This window comes from Triticum urartu, chromosome 1A (assembly GCF_056163025.1).
Source record: "Triticum urartu cultivar PI428250 chromosome 1A, HENAU_Tu73, whole genome shotgun sequence".
Lineage (NCBI taxonomy): Eukaryota > Viridiplantae > Streptophyta > Magnoliopsida > Poales > Poaceae > Triticum > Triticum urartu.
The window spans coordinates 556,986,293-557,001,967 of record NC_141873.1 but is presented as its reverse complement, the minus strand read 5'-3'; the positions used below and the strand labels follow the sequence as shown (position 1 = coordinate 557,001,967).

Sequence of the window (15,675 nt, the reverse complement as noted above, 5' to 3'; positions counted from 1 at the left end):
CCGCCTGCTCCTTGCCGCCCGAGCAGCCGAGGAAGCCGGCCCGCACCTCCCGCGCACGCTGCCAGCCGGAGACGGCGCCGCCTTGCCGCCAAGGGCCGCCGTCCCTGGATCCGGAGTCCTTCTCGAGAGAGAAGCGACGGAGACCTCGCCGCCACCGTCATCGGCAGCCGCACAGGCGCTGCTCGGCGACCGCCTCGGGTGACGGCAAGGGAGGGAGGGAGGATGGAGAGGGGCGGCGCCGGGGAAACCCTAGGCGCCCTCGAGCCGCCCTGGGGAGGGCACCGCGAGGGAAAGGTGGGGCGCCTCTCTAGGATAACTCGACTGAATGATATTATATATTTGGAAAATGAAAACAAATTGATGTGGATGGCTGCGAGTAAGTAAAGTTGTGCATGTACACTCGGTGGTGGGGTTGATATTTCAGACTAATCACAGTGGGGAGTAATTTAGAGTAGTAACATGCATATGTTACTATTCTATGTTACTACCTCCACAGTGGGTAGTAACATATGTGTTGTGTCATGCATCACTTTATTTATCAGGTTATGGACTCATCTTTTCTTAATATGTGTGATGTTACAGTAACTACCTATGTTACTACATGCCTCTCTTTCTTTATTAATTACATGTCACATCATCTATTTTGCCTAGATAAGTGTGATGTTACCACCTATATTATTCCCACTGCAGGTAGTCTCAGGGATGGACATAAAAAATAGGACCATAATAACCAGCGACCGTTCGCAGGCCATGATGGCATTTGTGAACGGCGTGGTTGCCCGTTTCTGTGTTTTGAGATGATTTTTTTCACAAAAAGCATGACACTTTATTTATTTTATAGCATTTTTCATCAAACATTGTCACCATCTGATCTTGATCCTGTAGTTTGTGGGGCGTTCGCTGGGATTTCATCCCCACGGTCCCAAGATAACATTACCGTAAAAATAAATAAAACTACATGATACCTCATGAGTTGCTACTACAACTATTTTTTTCACGAATACGTAAAGCTTGCGTATCATTCATTGATAGGTAGAAGAGATATTACATCAGCTCAGCTCAGCTCAGCTGGCTACTATCCATCCTCTCGGGGGGGGGGGGGATGTCTGAGGCGACTGAGGCGACTCCCAGGGCGATTCCCCGGGGGACCACGGAGGCCGCCGCCGCGCCGTGCCTTCCCGCGGCGGCTGCTCGGGCAGGCATCGGCGGCCGTTTTTGGGCTCTGTTGGATGCGGACGACGAGGATGACGCCAGAGACAACGAGGACTCAGAAGGTTCGCCGCACTCGCCTACGCCTTCGGATTTGATATGCGATCTATTTCATGCAGGCTATGATGAAGATGATGTGGCCAAGGCCGTAGACACGGTAGTGCCGGTGGAGGATCCGGCGCGGGTGGGGCTTCATCCGGAGGAGAGGAAGGAATTGGTGCGACGTGTCGTTCATCGGAGAAATGCGACATTGGCGGTCAGGCCATGGAAGGGCCCTTTACCTAAGGTTCGCCTTCCAAATCTTACTCTTTTCGACAAGATTAGGCCGGATTCGTGGATTACTGTTAAGAAACGAAAGAACGGGAAGCTGAGGGGCGTGCGTCCGGCGCCGGCGGCGGCCATGGCGTCCGCAGTGCCCTCCCAGATCGCTGAGATGCGATCGGCTCGTTTGAATTACTTGGTGGGCTGCGATGGGCCGACTTTGTGTCGGTCGGGGATGCGAGGAGATGGGCCTGGGATGGCTGGGTATGTGGCCCAGGCTGGACCGGACCTGAGTCCCTCACGTAGCGATCCCCCATGCACGTACGCAACGATCTCTCTTTCTTCCACTACCGCGCCGTCGGCTGCTATCGCTAGGGTTCCTAGGCGCGGGACTCCGGGCTTCCCAGCGTGCGGTTCAGGTCGGGCGAAGAGGATCTCACCTCTCAAGGTTATGGCTGGCCGCGGGGCGGCAGCGCCGCCGGCCAAAAAAACCACCGCGGCGGCTCCCTCAGGTCGGGATGGGGCGGCGCCGCCGACGGCTGCGGCTGCCGGACGTGGGGCACCGGTGCCAACAGGCCAGAGGCAGCCGGCGCAGGGTGATGGCGCGGCGCCGGGCTTCCCTGGTCGCGGCGCTGGCAACCTGGGTACCCAGCGGCCAGGGCATTTGCAGCAGCTGCCTTCGGCCGGTCGGGGCGGGCAGCGTCCTCCGGCACCAGGCGTGGTTGCCGTGCAGACGGCTGCGGGTCGGGGCGGGACTCGGCCCCCGGCACCGGGCGTGGCGCCCGTTGTGCAGCCGGCCGCGGGTCGGGGCGGGACTCGGCCCTCGGCGCCGGGCGCGGCGGCACCGGGTCGGGGTGGTGCGGTCACAGGAGCTACGCCAACTATCGGCAACCAGCCTCGTGCCAAGCCTCCGCCGCACTACGTCGTGCGGCCCGCTCAGGATCGTTCGGGATCGGTGCAAACGAGACAGAGTTCCAACACTACAGAGTCCTATGATACGCCCCGAGGTCAGTGGGGGGATGATGGTTCTGACGCATATGGAGATGGACAGCATCGTGGGTCTTCATCCACGGGTGGCGGCCGTGGCTATGCCTGGCAGAGTGACGGGTCTGCTGAGAGACCGTTTCTTGGCCCGACAGGTGGTTTCGTCGAGGGGGCCTCCGGCCCGGATCACCGTCAGAGAGGAGGCTTTCGTGGCCATCGTGGTGGTCGGGGTGGGGGCCGTGGGAGATTCCGCCGACCGCCCCCGCCCAAGGCAGTTGATCCCGCGGCGTCCACAGCGGAGGATGACCATACTCCCACCGAGTCCCAGGCGATGGAGGTGACGAACGCCGTGGTTAGGGTCGAGGTTCCTGAGGCTGGGACGGTAGACGAGGCTACTGAAAGGGCGTCCAAATATGCACGAAAGAAGGAACGGATGCTTTGTTACCGCTGCGGTGAGAAGGGTCACTTCATTGCTGAATGTGTGGCCCAGCTGTGCGAGACGTGTGGCAAGCCTGTACATGACTCGGGGGAGTGCCCGTTGTTGCGTGACCTGCCTCCGACGCTGAATATTTATGGAGTCTATTGTGCTGAGCTCATGTTTTTTGAGTCCCCGGCGGCGAGAGAGGTCCCGGAGGATACCCTGAGCTTGACTTCCGGGATTGTGAAAGCAACCCAGGGCGAGGTGACTGAGGCACAGATTGTGAGGAGGCTTCAGGAGTTGGCTCCCGGGGATTTTTGATGGGAATTGGTGCTTATCGAGGACAGGTCTTTTAAGGTTGAGTTCCCAACTGTGGATGATTTGCAGCGATTGTTGAGCTTTGGCTTGTGTCGAGTTCCCGGTACTACGTGTATCCTGGAGTTCCATGAGTGGAAGCAGGTTGAGCCTAAGGGGAAGCCGCTTACGCAGGTCTGGTTGCGGTTTACAGGGGCTCCTTCTAAGCCTCTGCAGGACGCTCGAGTGGTGGCTAGTATGGGCATCATGGTGGGGAAGACAGAAAAAGTGGATATGGCTTTCACACGTGCCCATGGGGTGGCCCGGATATTAGTGAGTGTTCTGGATATTGAGTTCGTGCCCGATAAGGTCAACTGAACTTACAGGGGAGTGGTGTTCCCGCTAGACATCGAGTTTGAGGACACGGATTTATTTGATGATTCGGTTAATGGTAACGATGTTGACATGCAAGACAGTGATGGCAATGCCGGGGCCAAGGGGGCACCGTCTGATGAGCCCACGCGCGAGGGGTCTAATGGTTCTTCTTAGTTGCCTGGGGATGGGACCGGGGTTGAGCCTGCAGCTTCCCCAGCGGTGCCCATGACTACTCTGCGTTTTGGGTCCTTTGAGCCAGCCTCGGCACCTCCCAGACTATGGAGTGACCGGGTAGATTCTGATGATTGTCTTGAGCACACGCTCCCCCCGTTGGAGTTTGAGGGGGATGCTGGTTTGTTTGCTGGACGACCGGCGAGGTCAATGGTCGGAGCTACGGAGAGGAGTCCGGAGGGAGCTTCTCTTGGCCAGGTCAATGTGGACGCGACTCCGGTGTCGGCGTATACGGGCAAGGTGGGTCGTGGGGGAGGAGCTTCGGGGCAGGTGGCCTCGCCTTCTCCCCACCCCACCATGCTCTTGGCGGCGTCGGTCACGCCGGCCCCGTGTGGGTCGGCCGGTACGAGGAGCGGGAGCTCGAGGCAGGCGGCCTCGGCTCCTGCTTCCCCGACGGTGGCGGTAACCACCGCGGCAGGAGCGGCGCTGGGGGGGGGGTGCTGGGGCAGGAGGCCTTGGCTCCCCCTTCGCCCTCGACGATCAGGAGGACCGTCTCTCCCTCGCCGATGGCTCATACGTCTGAGCTGGCGGCTGAGGTCGGAGGAGGGCGCGGGCAGGCGGCCCCCGTCATCTCCTCTTCGCTCCTACCCATGACCAGGGTCCCTAGTGTGGGACTCCCATCTAAGGGGATCGGGAGCCCACAGATGCCTTCTCTGGTAACCCCGGTAGAGCCTTTGAGGGACTCTGTGCCAGGTGTTACTAGGGAGGAGGTTGTCGCGTTTGGCGGGATCCCGGACCCTATCGCCGAGGGGAGACGGATGAGTGCTCGCATCCTCGACATACCCGAGGTAGATGATATGCAGCAGCGGTGCGCTATGAGGGCGGCCAAGCTTCAGGAGGCTGCTTTGTCTTCCGGTATGTCCGTCAACCTATCTAATTCCTTATTGCATTTTTCTAATGAGGAGATTATAAATAATGCAAACCAATTAGGAGTTTCACTAGGGGCTACGGATAGTGAGATTTCCAATTCGGTGAATGATTTATTAGATTTGGAGGCGGAACGTGCCTTAGAGACTATTCGTAACCTTGCAGCTGTTAATCCAATGAAGGATGATGAGATTGATGCGTTAGGGGTCAGAGTGCTAGATAATCTATGTGCGGATTTAGCACCACCCAATCATGACTCTGACGAAGATGATGTACCCCTAGAGATTGATGATGGTAATATTTATGAACCCGGTTATGAGGACCGGGCGACAACACCTAGTAAACCTAAGCGTAAGTGGAATCGGAAGATCTATCCCGATTCCGCAGTTCGTAGGAGTGCTAGGATTCGTACCACTAAAAAAATTCCATGATGAATTATGAGAGGAATATTTTGGAATAATAGAGGTCTGAAGGACTTGGCTAAAAGAAGATTCCTTGCTGAGGCAGCTTTAGAGCAGAGGTTAGATTTTGTTGCTCTATCGGAGACGGGTAGAGATAACTTTGCACCCCAGTTTCTCTCTTCTTTGGTGGGTGGTATTGATTTTGATTGGCATTGCCTCCCTCTGCGAGGAAGGTCGGGTGGTATCTTACTGGGTGTGAGATGCGATTCGCTTGAAGTCCGAAGTGTAGTGATGGGCGACTTCGCGGTGAAGTTTCGAGTCAGGTCTAGGATAGATGGTTTTAACTGGGCTTTGGTGGCGGTGTATGGTGCCGCACAGTCCGAGCTTAAAGCGGAGTTTCTGGCGGACCTAGTTCGTATCTGTGGGTCAGAACAGCTTCCAATTTTAGTTGGGGGTGATTTCAATATCATCAGGAGGAGAGAGGAGAAGAACAATAATAATTTTGACGGCAGATGGTCGTTCATGTTCAATACCATTATTGAAAGCTTGGATCTGAGAGAGATAGAGCTTTCGGGTAGAAAGTTCACATGGGCTAATGCTCTGCCACACCCAACCTATGAAAAACTTGATCGAGTGCTTGCGAGCGTGGAGTGGGAACAAAAGTTCCCTCTGGTGACGGTGCAAGCTCTTTCAAGGGGCATATCTGATCATACCCCATTGTTCGTGGACTCAGGTGAGCCGAACCATGTGGGTAACAAGAACACCTTCTCCTTCGAGATGTCATGGTTTGAACGTGAGGGGTTCTTGGATTTGATTGCCCGGGAGTGGGATAGAGGTCTTGGAGGCAAGACTGCGTTAGAGCGTTGGCAGAATAAAATTAGGCATTTAAGGAGTTTCTTACGGGGCTGGGCTAAGAACCTCAGTGGTGTGTATAAGATGGAAAAGGATAGACTCCTTGCTCTTATACAGGCCCTGGACATACAGGCCGAATCCAATATCCTAACGCCAATTGAGCTTCAGGCTAAAAATGAAGCGGAGACGAGGTTGAAAGAACTGCTCCGCGAAGAAGAATTGAAGTGGGCTTTGCATGCTAAAGTCTGCAAAGTAGTCCAAGGGGACGCGAATACTCAGTTCTTCCACTTGATAGCCAATGGCAAGCACAGAAAGAAACGTATCTTTCAGCTTGAGCAAGACGAGGGTACCATTTTAGGCCAGGACAACCTAAAAACATATATTACCGACTATTATAAGCAGTTGTTTGGATCTCCGAAGGATAATTGTGTGTCCCTCGATGAGTCCAGGACTGAGGATGTGCCTCAGCTATCGGCTGCCAATAATGATATTCTGGTTGCCCCGTTCTCGGAGAAGGAGGTGTTTGATGCTATTGCACAGATGAAAAACAATAAGGCTCCCGGACCTGATGGATTCCCGGCAGAGTTCTATAAAAAGTGCTGGCACATTATTAAGGGGGATTTACTACCTATGTTCAATGATCTGTTTTGTGGCTAGCTTCAATTATTTCACTTGAATTTTGGGACTATCACACTGCTTCCCAAGAAGACGGACGCGGTGAGGATTGAGCAATTCAGGCCGATCTGTCTCCTCAATGTTAGTTTCAAAATTTTCACCAAGGTCGGGACAAACAGACTCACACAGATTGCACATTCTGTGTTGCAGCAGTCTCAAACTGCCTTCATGCTGGACAGAAATATCCTTGAAGGGGTGGTCGTCCTGCATGAAACACCCCATGAAATCCATTCCAAAAAATTAGATGGAGTAATTTTTAAGGTGGATTTCGAGAAAGCGTACGATAAGGTCAAATGGCCATTCCTCCAACAGTCATTGCGTATGAAAGGTTTTGATGAAGCCTGGCGCCAACAGGTTGAATCATTTACGCAAAAAGGTAGTGTGGGAATTAAAGTTAATGATGACATAGGTCATTACTTCCAGACACATAAAGGCCTAAGACAAGGAGATCCGATGTCCCCTATCTTGTTCAACATTGTGGTGGACATGTTAGCAATTTTGATAGGAAGGGCTAAGGAAAATGGTCAAGTAGGTGGATTGGTACCTCATCTAATTGATGGAGGTGTATCCATCCTTCAGTACGCTGATGATACAATCATATTTATGGAGCATGACTTGGCCAAGGCGAGAAATATGAAGCTGGTGCTATGCCTATTTGAACAATTGACCGGGTTAAAGATTAACTTTCATAAGAGCGAGCTGTTCCGCTTTGGTAGGGCCAAAGATGAACAGGAGGCTTATAGGCAATTGTTTGGGTGTGAGTTGGGCAAGTTACCCTTCTCTTACCTAGGGATTCCAATCCACCATCGTAGGCTGACTAACATAGAGTGGAAGTGCATCGAGGATCGGTTTGAGAAAAAAATGAGTTGTTGGAAGGGTAAGCTCATGTCATACGGAGGCCGATTAATCCTGATTAACTTGGTGCTCACAAGTATGCCAATGTTTCTCCTATCGTTCTTTGAGGTCCCAGTTGGGGCTAGAAAGAGACTGGACTTCTATCGATCGCGCTTCTTTTGGCAGGGTGATGAGCTTAAAAGAAAATATCGGCTTGCTAAATGGGACATCATCTGTAGACCGAAAGACCAAGGGGGCCTAGGTATTGAGAATCTAGAAGTTAAGAATAAATGCCTTCTTAGCAAGTGGCTGTGGAAGCTCTCATTGGAGAATGACGCTATGTGGGCTCAAATCCTTCGCAGCAAGTACCTCCAGACAAAAACTTTGTCCCAGGTCACTGTCAGGCCGACCGATTCGCCTTTCTGGAAAGGCTTGATGAAAGTCAAACAGTCGTTGTTTAATAGGACGAAGTTTGTTATTGGAAACGGCACGAGTACACGTTTCTGGGAGGATACTTGGCTCGGCGAGACACCCTTGGCCATCCAATATCCGTCGTTATACCGTATTGCGCAACAACGTGAGGTGTTCGTTGCACCGGTCTTTCAATTGATCCCCCTTAATATTCAGTTCCGACGAACGCTAGCGGGCAATCGTTGGGAACAATGGCTCCATCTAGTTAGGAGACTGATGGAAGTCCAGCTTTCACAACAACCCGATGAATTACGCTGGAAACTGACTAAATCTGGAGTATTTACGGTTAAATCAATGTATGTTGATGTTATTAACTCAAACTCCATCCCTACGTCCAAGCATGTTTGGGATGTCAAAGTTCCTTTGAAAATAAAAGTGTTTATGTGGTTTGTCCATAAACAAGTTATTTTAACTAAGGACAACCTCATGAAGCGTAATTGGACAGGACCTACTAGGTGTAGTTTCTGTGATCGGGATGAGACTATCAAACATCTCTTTTTTGATTGCCCGTTAGCCAAGGTACTTTGGCAGACGATCCACATTGCTTTTAGTATCAATCCACCGAATTCTGTTTATGCGTTATTTGGGGCATGGCTTAATGGGATTGAGCCTAACTTAGCGAGACATATTCGGGTTGGAGTTTGTGCTTTGCTGTGGACTATCTGGACTTGCAGAAATGATTTGGTTTTTAACAGACTATCATGTATACATTTTTTGCAGGTCATGTTCCGAACTACGGCACTGATCCATTCGTGGTCGCCACTCACCCAGACGGAGGCCAGGGAGCATTTGGTTACTGGGTCTTTCCGATGGGAGATGGTAGCTTGGGATATTTTCAACCGGTTTGGATGGAGGTCATGTAATAGGATAGGCACTTAGATTTCCTATCTATTTTTTAGCCAGCCGGTTGTGGCGTCTTTTCTCGGCTAGTTAGTGTTTCTAGCCCCTTTTTGGCTCTGTGTGAGTTTTCTGTGCTTTATTATTATTTGGAGACCTTTGGAACCATGTTGACACTACTTTTTTTGGTTAATAAGAGGGCCGTATGCATCTTTCTGATGCAGAGGCCGGGGAATCACCCCTTTTCCAAAAAAAAGAAGAGAAATTACATAGACATACAAGAGGAAAAGAGAGAAACACCACACAAGGTGTGGGAAAGACACAAGAAGGGATACAACACAACATAGACTCTCCTACCTCGAACTCCAGCCCGCGGCAAAGAGACGAGATACAAAGGTATCTAGGCCGCGTCGCGACCAACGCCGGGCACCATTACCACACGGCCACACCTCCAGGACGAACCAAATCAACGTACCTCCCACCTAAATGCCTAGAGGATCGGCAAGTGGGGTGCAGGATCTGGCTGAACTAGGAGGAGAAGCCACGGAGAGAGCGTCTTCGAGGCCGTACATAGCGCCCCGGATGCCCACGCAAAGAGGAGCAGCCCGGACCAGCAAAGCGTCCGAAGTCTTCAAATCCAACACCGAACACACCACGAGCAACAAGACAGTGCCTTCATGAAGGATACAATGCCGAGCCGCCGTCGTTGTCTGATCTAGCCGACTAGATATAGGGTTTCCCCCGATACTCGCGTAGGGGCGCAGAGAAGAGGCCATGGTGGCACCTCCAAGATGGAAACGGCACTCGCAGGTGTCGCTGCCACCAGCATCGGCAAGCTGAGCAAGGCTTTCGTCCGGCCAAATTCCGCACAAACCCAAAGGTTAGTGGATCAAGATTTAGAGACAAGGAAACCAAAGGAGGCCAAGACCACAACCACTGGAAGGAGAGCCGCGCCAATCACCGAGAAGATGACACTGGGCACTGCTGAACACACCACCACACACAGCCACCACGGGGCTCGATCCACCACTCATGACACACCACAACCAGCACAAGGGAGATGCATGGCTGGGAGCCTAGGATGAGGCTCCGCCGTCGGGAAGACGCCGGGTAGCCGAAGGCCAGGGGGAATCAGCTCCACCCCGGCCAGCCAGAGAGGAGGCACGGCTGGAGAAAGGGAGGGAGAGGGCGGCGACGCGGTTGGGGGCTGCCACCCGTGTCCCCTAGGGTAGGTGACGCGGGGGCCGAGCGGGACGGTCGTAAAGGTGATTTGTCGCCTTCTACTACAACTATTAACAAATAATTCACACTATACTACTGTTTTTCCCCTACGCCTAGGCTAGGGCTTTTATCCTCTCCGGCGATCCCATCGCTTGAGAGTCCCCCAATCGATCGCCGATCTCCCTGCAAAGGGTTCGCATGATCTCGACCAGCGCGTCTCACCCTGGTGGGTGATGCGTGCCTTCTCTCCAAGCGGCGATGGATCCGGTGGCCGATGCATTGTCCGGGACCAGCGATGGCGGTGGCGCCGCCAGAGCTTCGGATCTGGGTGATTTCATGGAACAACTCCATCTGGAAGACGAAGATTTTAATGATATGGTGATAGAGGAGGATGATACGACGGTTAACGAAGGAGTGCGCTGGCTAGCCCTTGCTAGGGTTCATACGAAAAAACCTTCAGCCCGACGGTGTTCTACAAAGACATGCGTGCTACTTGGAACACGACGAAACCCGTGAGGCTCAGACACGTTGGGCTAAACGTTTTCGTGGTGTGATGACCCACAAGTATAGGGGATCTATCGTAGTCCTTTCGATAAGTAAGAGTGTCGAACCCAACAAGGAGCAGAAGGAAATGATAAGCGGTTTCCAGCAAGGTATTCTCTGCAAGTACTGAAATAAGTGGTAACAGATAGTTTTGTGATAGGATAATTTGTAACGAGCAACAAGTAAAAAAAGTAAATAAAGTGCAGCAAGGTGGCCCAATCCTTTTTGTAGCAAAGGACAAGCCTGGACAAACTCTTATATGATGTAAAGCGCTCCCGAGGACACATGGGAATATCATCAAGCTAGTTTTCATCACGTTCATATGATTCACGTTCGGTACTTTGATAATTTGGTATGTGGGTGGACCGGTGCTTGGGTATTGTACTTACTTGGACAAGCATCCCACTTCTGATTAACCTCTATTGCAAGCATCCGCAACTACAACAAAAGTATTAAGGTAAACCTAACCATATCATGAAACATATGGATCGAAATCAGCCCCTTACGAAGCAACGCATAAACTAGGGTTTAAGCTTCCGTCACTCTAGCAACACATCATCTACTTATTACTTCCCAATGCCTTCCTCTAGGCCCAAATAATGGTGAAGTGTTATGTAGTCGACGTTCACATAACACCACTAGAGGAGAGACAACATACATCTCATCAAAATATCAAACGAATACCAAATTCACATGACTACTAATAGCAAGACTTCTCCCATGTCCTCAGGAACAAACGTAACTACTCACAAAGCATAATCATGTTCATAATCAGAGGGGTATTAATATGCATATAGGATCTGAACATATGATCTTCCACCAAATAAACCAACTAGCATCAACTACAAGGAGTAATTAACACTACTAGCAACCTACTAGTACCAATCCCGGACTTGGAGACAATAATTGGATACAAGAGATAAACTAGGGTTTTGAGAGGAGATGGTGCTGGTGAAGATGTTGATGGAGATTGCCCTCTCCCGATGAGAGGAGCGTTGGTGATGATGATGTCGATGATTTCCCCCTCCCGGAGGGAAGTTTCCCCGGCAGAACAGCTCTGCCGGAGCCCTAGATTGGATCCACCAAGGTTCCACCTCGTGGCGGCGGAGTTTCATCCGAGGAGATGGCTTATGATTTTTTTTCCTCATCGAAAGACTTCATATAGTAGAAGATGGACATCGGAGGGCCACCAGGGGGCCCACGAGGTAGGGGGCGCGCCCAGGGGGGTAGGGCGCGCCCCCCACCCGCATGGGCAGGGTGTGGCCCCCTTGGTGAACTTCTTGCGCTCAGTGAAGTTTCAGGACTTTTGGAGATGTGCAGAATGGGCCTCTAATATTTGCTCCTTTTCCAGCCCAGAATCCCAGCTGCCAGCATTCTCCCTCTTCATGTAAACCTTGTAAAATAAGAGAGAATAGGCATAAGTATTGTGACATAATGTGTAATAACAGCCCATAATGCAATAAATGTTGATATAAAAGCATGATGCAAAATGGACGTATCAACTCCCCCAAGCTTAGACCTCGCTTGTCCTCAAGCGAAAGCCGAAATCGAAAAATATGTCCACATGTTTGGAGATAGAGGTGTCGATAAAAGTAAAATATGGACATGAGGGCATCATGATCATTCTTAGAACAACAACTTACATAATTCTTGTCATATGATTTCTTATGCTAGAGTAATAATTCAATCACAATTTCAAGTATGGATCATAAACTTCATTGAAAACCAACAACTATAATCTCAGTCATTGGAGCAATTGCAATTTATCATAACATGGGAAAGAGTCAATATATAAGAGCTTTCCGGCAAGTCCACATACTCAACTATCATATAGTCTTTCACAATTGCTGACACTCACGCAATACTTATGGGTATGGAGTTTTAATCCGACATAGAGAAACATAGGGGCTTATAGTTTTGCCTCCCAACATTTTACCTCAAGGGTAATGTCAACAATAATAGTTCATGAAGACTCACATCCAATTAGCCATATATACCAGGATCTTTCCAACACACTGTGCTTGCCAAAGGATAAAATGTAAAAAGGAAGGGTGAAGATCACCATGACTCTTATGCAAGGTAGGAGATAAAAGTAAAAGATAGGCCCTTCGCAGAGGGAAGAAGAGGTTGTCATGCACTTTTATGGTTGGATGCACAAAACCTTAATGCGAAAGAACGTCACTTTATATTGCCACTTGTGATATGGACCTTTATTATGCAGTCTTTCGCTTTTATTTCTTCCATATCACACGATCATATAAAGTTTATTTTCTCCCACACTAATAAGTCATACATATTTAGAGAGCAATTTTTATTGCTTGCACCGATGCCAACTTACTTGGAGGATCTTACTCAATCCATAGGTAGGTATGGTGGACTCTCATGGTAAAACTGGTTTAAAGGTATTTGCAAGCACAAGTAGTATCTCTACTTGGTGCAATGAATTTGGCTAGCATGAGGGGGAAAGGCAAGCTCAACCATGTTGGCTGATCCATGACAATATAATTTATCTCAGATGAAAGAAAACATAACCCATTACGTTGTCTTCCTTGTCCAACGTCAACTCTTTAGCATGTCATATTTTAATGAGTGCTCACAATCATAAAAGATGTCCAAGATAGTATATTTATATGTGAAGACCTCTCTTTCTTTATTACTTCCTATTAATTGCAACGATGACTAAAACTATGTTTGTCAACTCTCAACAACTTTTATTCATCATACTTTTTCTATATGAGCTCATTACTCTCCATAAGATCCATATGATCTCTTTGTTTCTTTTTATTTCTTTTTCTTTTCTTTTATTCACTTAGGATCATGGCAAAATAATCAAGCCCTTAACTCAACACTAATCTTTATTATATAGCTCACGGACTCGATTACATAGAGGGATCATAAAGCAAAAATCAAAACTAGATCATGCCATAAACTTTATTCTACTAGATCAAGATATTACCAAAAGGATCGAACTAAGAAAAACGGTAAAGATAAAAGTGATGGTGATATGATACCGGGGCACTCCCCCAAGCTTGGAAGTTGCCAAGGGGAGTGCCCATACCAGATACTCAATTCTTCTTTGTTGGTGAAGAAGGTGATGGTTTTGTTGATGGCGTAGGCTTCTTCCTTAATTTGCGCTTGAGGACAGAATTTTGGTCCCTTAGGTCCTCGATCTCCTGCTCCAGGCTCAGTATATTTTTGCATAGTTCCTGCTTGTTTTCCTACAAGAGGTGAAAAGGGATAAACTCGATCTTAGGTTTCTTTACTCTATCCGGGAGGCTTGACTTTTTGAACTCCACATGCATGTCCCCAGGTTGAGGTAGTGGGACTTCATCTTCATCTGAGCTCGCCTCCTCCTTTCCCTTGGGTTCATAGCCCTCTTCTTCTTCTTCTTCCGTAGTCCAACCACAATGCTCCACATCCCCATAGACCTTAGGATCTACAAGGTAATTAGCCACATAGCTTTCTCCTTCCGAATCATGGGACGACATGTTGCTCTATCTGCAGCAGGACAGCTCAAACAAAGACAAGAGATATTTGCGCGATACGGGAGTCAAAACCTCTAGGAGATTATATAATGAATTTTTACCGACTAGAATACGTGTCGTGTACGACAACGGAGTCCGGAAAGCGCACGAGGTGCCCACGAGGTAGGGGGCGCGCCCTCCACCCTCGTGGAGCCCTCGTGTCCTTCCCGGACCGCTTCTTATTTTTCTATTTTTCTAAATATTCCAAAATGGAGAAATATTGCCTTAAAAACTGTTTTGGAGTCGGTTTACTTACCGTACCACATACCTATTCCTTTTTGGAGTCTGAAACGTTCCGGAAAGTGTCCCTTATGTATTCCTCTGGGGTTATGGTTTCAATAACATTGGTTTCAACATTTATGGGATTACCTGAGATATAATGTTTGATTCTTTGACCGTTCACCACCTTCAGATTTGTGCCTTCGAAGTTGTTGATTTTTATGGCACCAGAACGATAGACCTCCTCGATAACGTAAGGACCTTCCCATTTAGAGAGAAGTTTTCCTGCAAAAAATCTTAAATGAGAGTTGTATAGCAATACATAATCACCTACATTAAACTCACGCTTTTGTATCCTTTTATCATGCCATCTTTTAACTTTTTCTTTAAACAACTTGGCATTTTCGTAGGTGCTACCTCTTGAGCACTGCGTTGGTTTTCCCCGAAGAGGAAGGGATGATGCAGCAAAGTAGCATAAGTATTTCCCTTAGTTTTTGAGAACCAAGGTATCAATCCAGTAGGAGGCTACGCGCGAGTCCCTCACAGCTGTACAAAACAAATAAATCCTCGCAACCAACGCAAATAGGGGTTGTCAATCCCTATAAGGCCACTTACGAGAGTGAGATCTGATAGATATGATAAGATAATATTTTTGGTATTTTATGATAAAAGATGCAAAGTAAAATAAAGGCAAAGTAAATAGCAAAGGAAATAACTAAGTAGTAGGAGATGAATATGATAAAGATAGACCTGGGGGCCATAGGTTTCACTAGTGGCTTCTCTCAAGAGCATAAGTATTCTACGGTGGGTGAACAAATTACTATTGAGCAATTGACAGAATTGAGCATAGTTATAAGAATATCTAGGCATGATCATGTATATAGGCATCACGTCCGAGACAAGTAGACCGACTCCTGCCTGCATCTACTACTATTACTCCACTCATCGACCGCTATCCAGCATGCATCTAGAGTATTAAGTTAAAAATAGAGTAACACCTTAAGCAAGATGACATGATGTAGAGGGATAGACTCATGCAATATGAAGAAAACCCCATCTTGTTATCCTCGATGGCAACAATACAATACGTGCCTTACTGCCCCTACTGTCACTGGGAAAGGACACCGCAAGATTGAACCCAAAGCTAAGCACTTCTCCCATTGCAAGAAAGATCAATCTAGTAGGCCAAACCAAACTAATAATTCGAAGAGACTTGCAAAGATAACCAATCATACATAAAAGAATTCAGAGAAGATTCAAATATTATTCATAGATAGACTTGATCATAAACCCACAATTCATCGGTCTCAAAAAACACACCGCAAAAGAAGATTACATCGAATAGTTCTCCACAAGAGAGGGGGAGAACATTGTATTGAGATCCAAAAGGAGAGAAGAAGCCATCTAGCTACTAGCTATGGACCCGTAGGTCTGAGGTGAACTACTCACACTTCATCGG

General features: G+C 48.8%; 1 protein-coding gene across 1 annotated transcript; it reads left to right on the top strand.

The window, feature by feature from the left end:
• The first annotated feature begins 1,102 nt into the window (after positions 1-1,102).
• Positions 1,103-8,751, top strand: LOC147992660 (uncharacterized). Its single transcript, XM_087539097.1, has 2 exons — positions 1,103-1,495; positions 8,593-8,751. The coding sequence occupies exons 1-2, from the start codon at positions 1,103-1,105 to the stop codon at positions 8,749-8,751; spliced, it is 552 nt and encodes a 183-aa protein (XP_087395223.1).
• The last annotated feature ends 6,924 nt before the right edge of the window (positions 8,752-15,675 follow it).

Bases quoted from the DNA above. Each gene is read 5' to 3' on its own strand.
- LOC147992660 (XM_087539097.1), top strand. From the start codon at position 1,103: ATGTCTGAGGCGACTGAGGCGACTCCCAGGGCGATTCCCCGGGGGACC. The intron at 1,496-8,592 runs GTTCGCCTTCCA...CATTTTTTGCAG, and splicing joins GGAAGGGCCCTTTACCTAAG to GTCATGTTCCGAACTACGGC.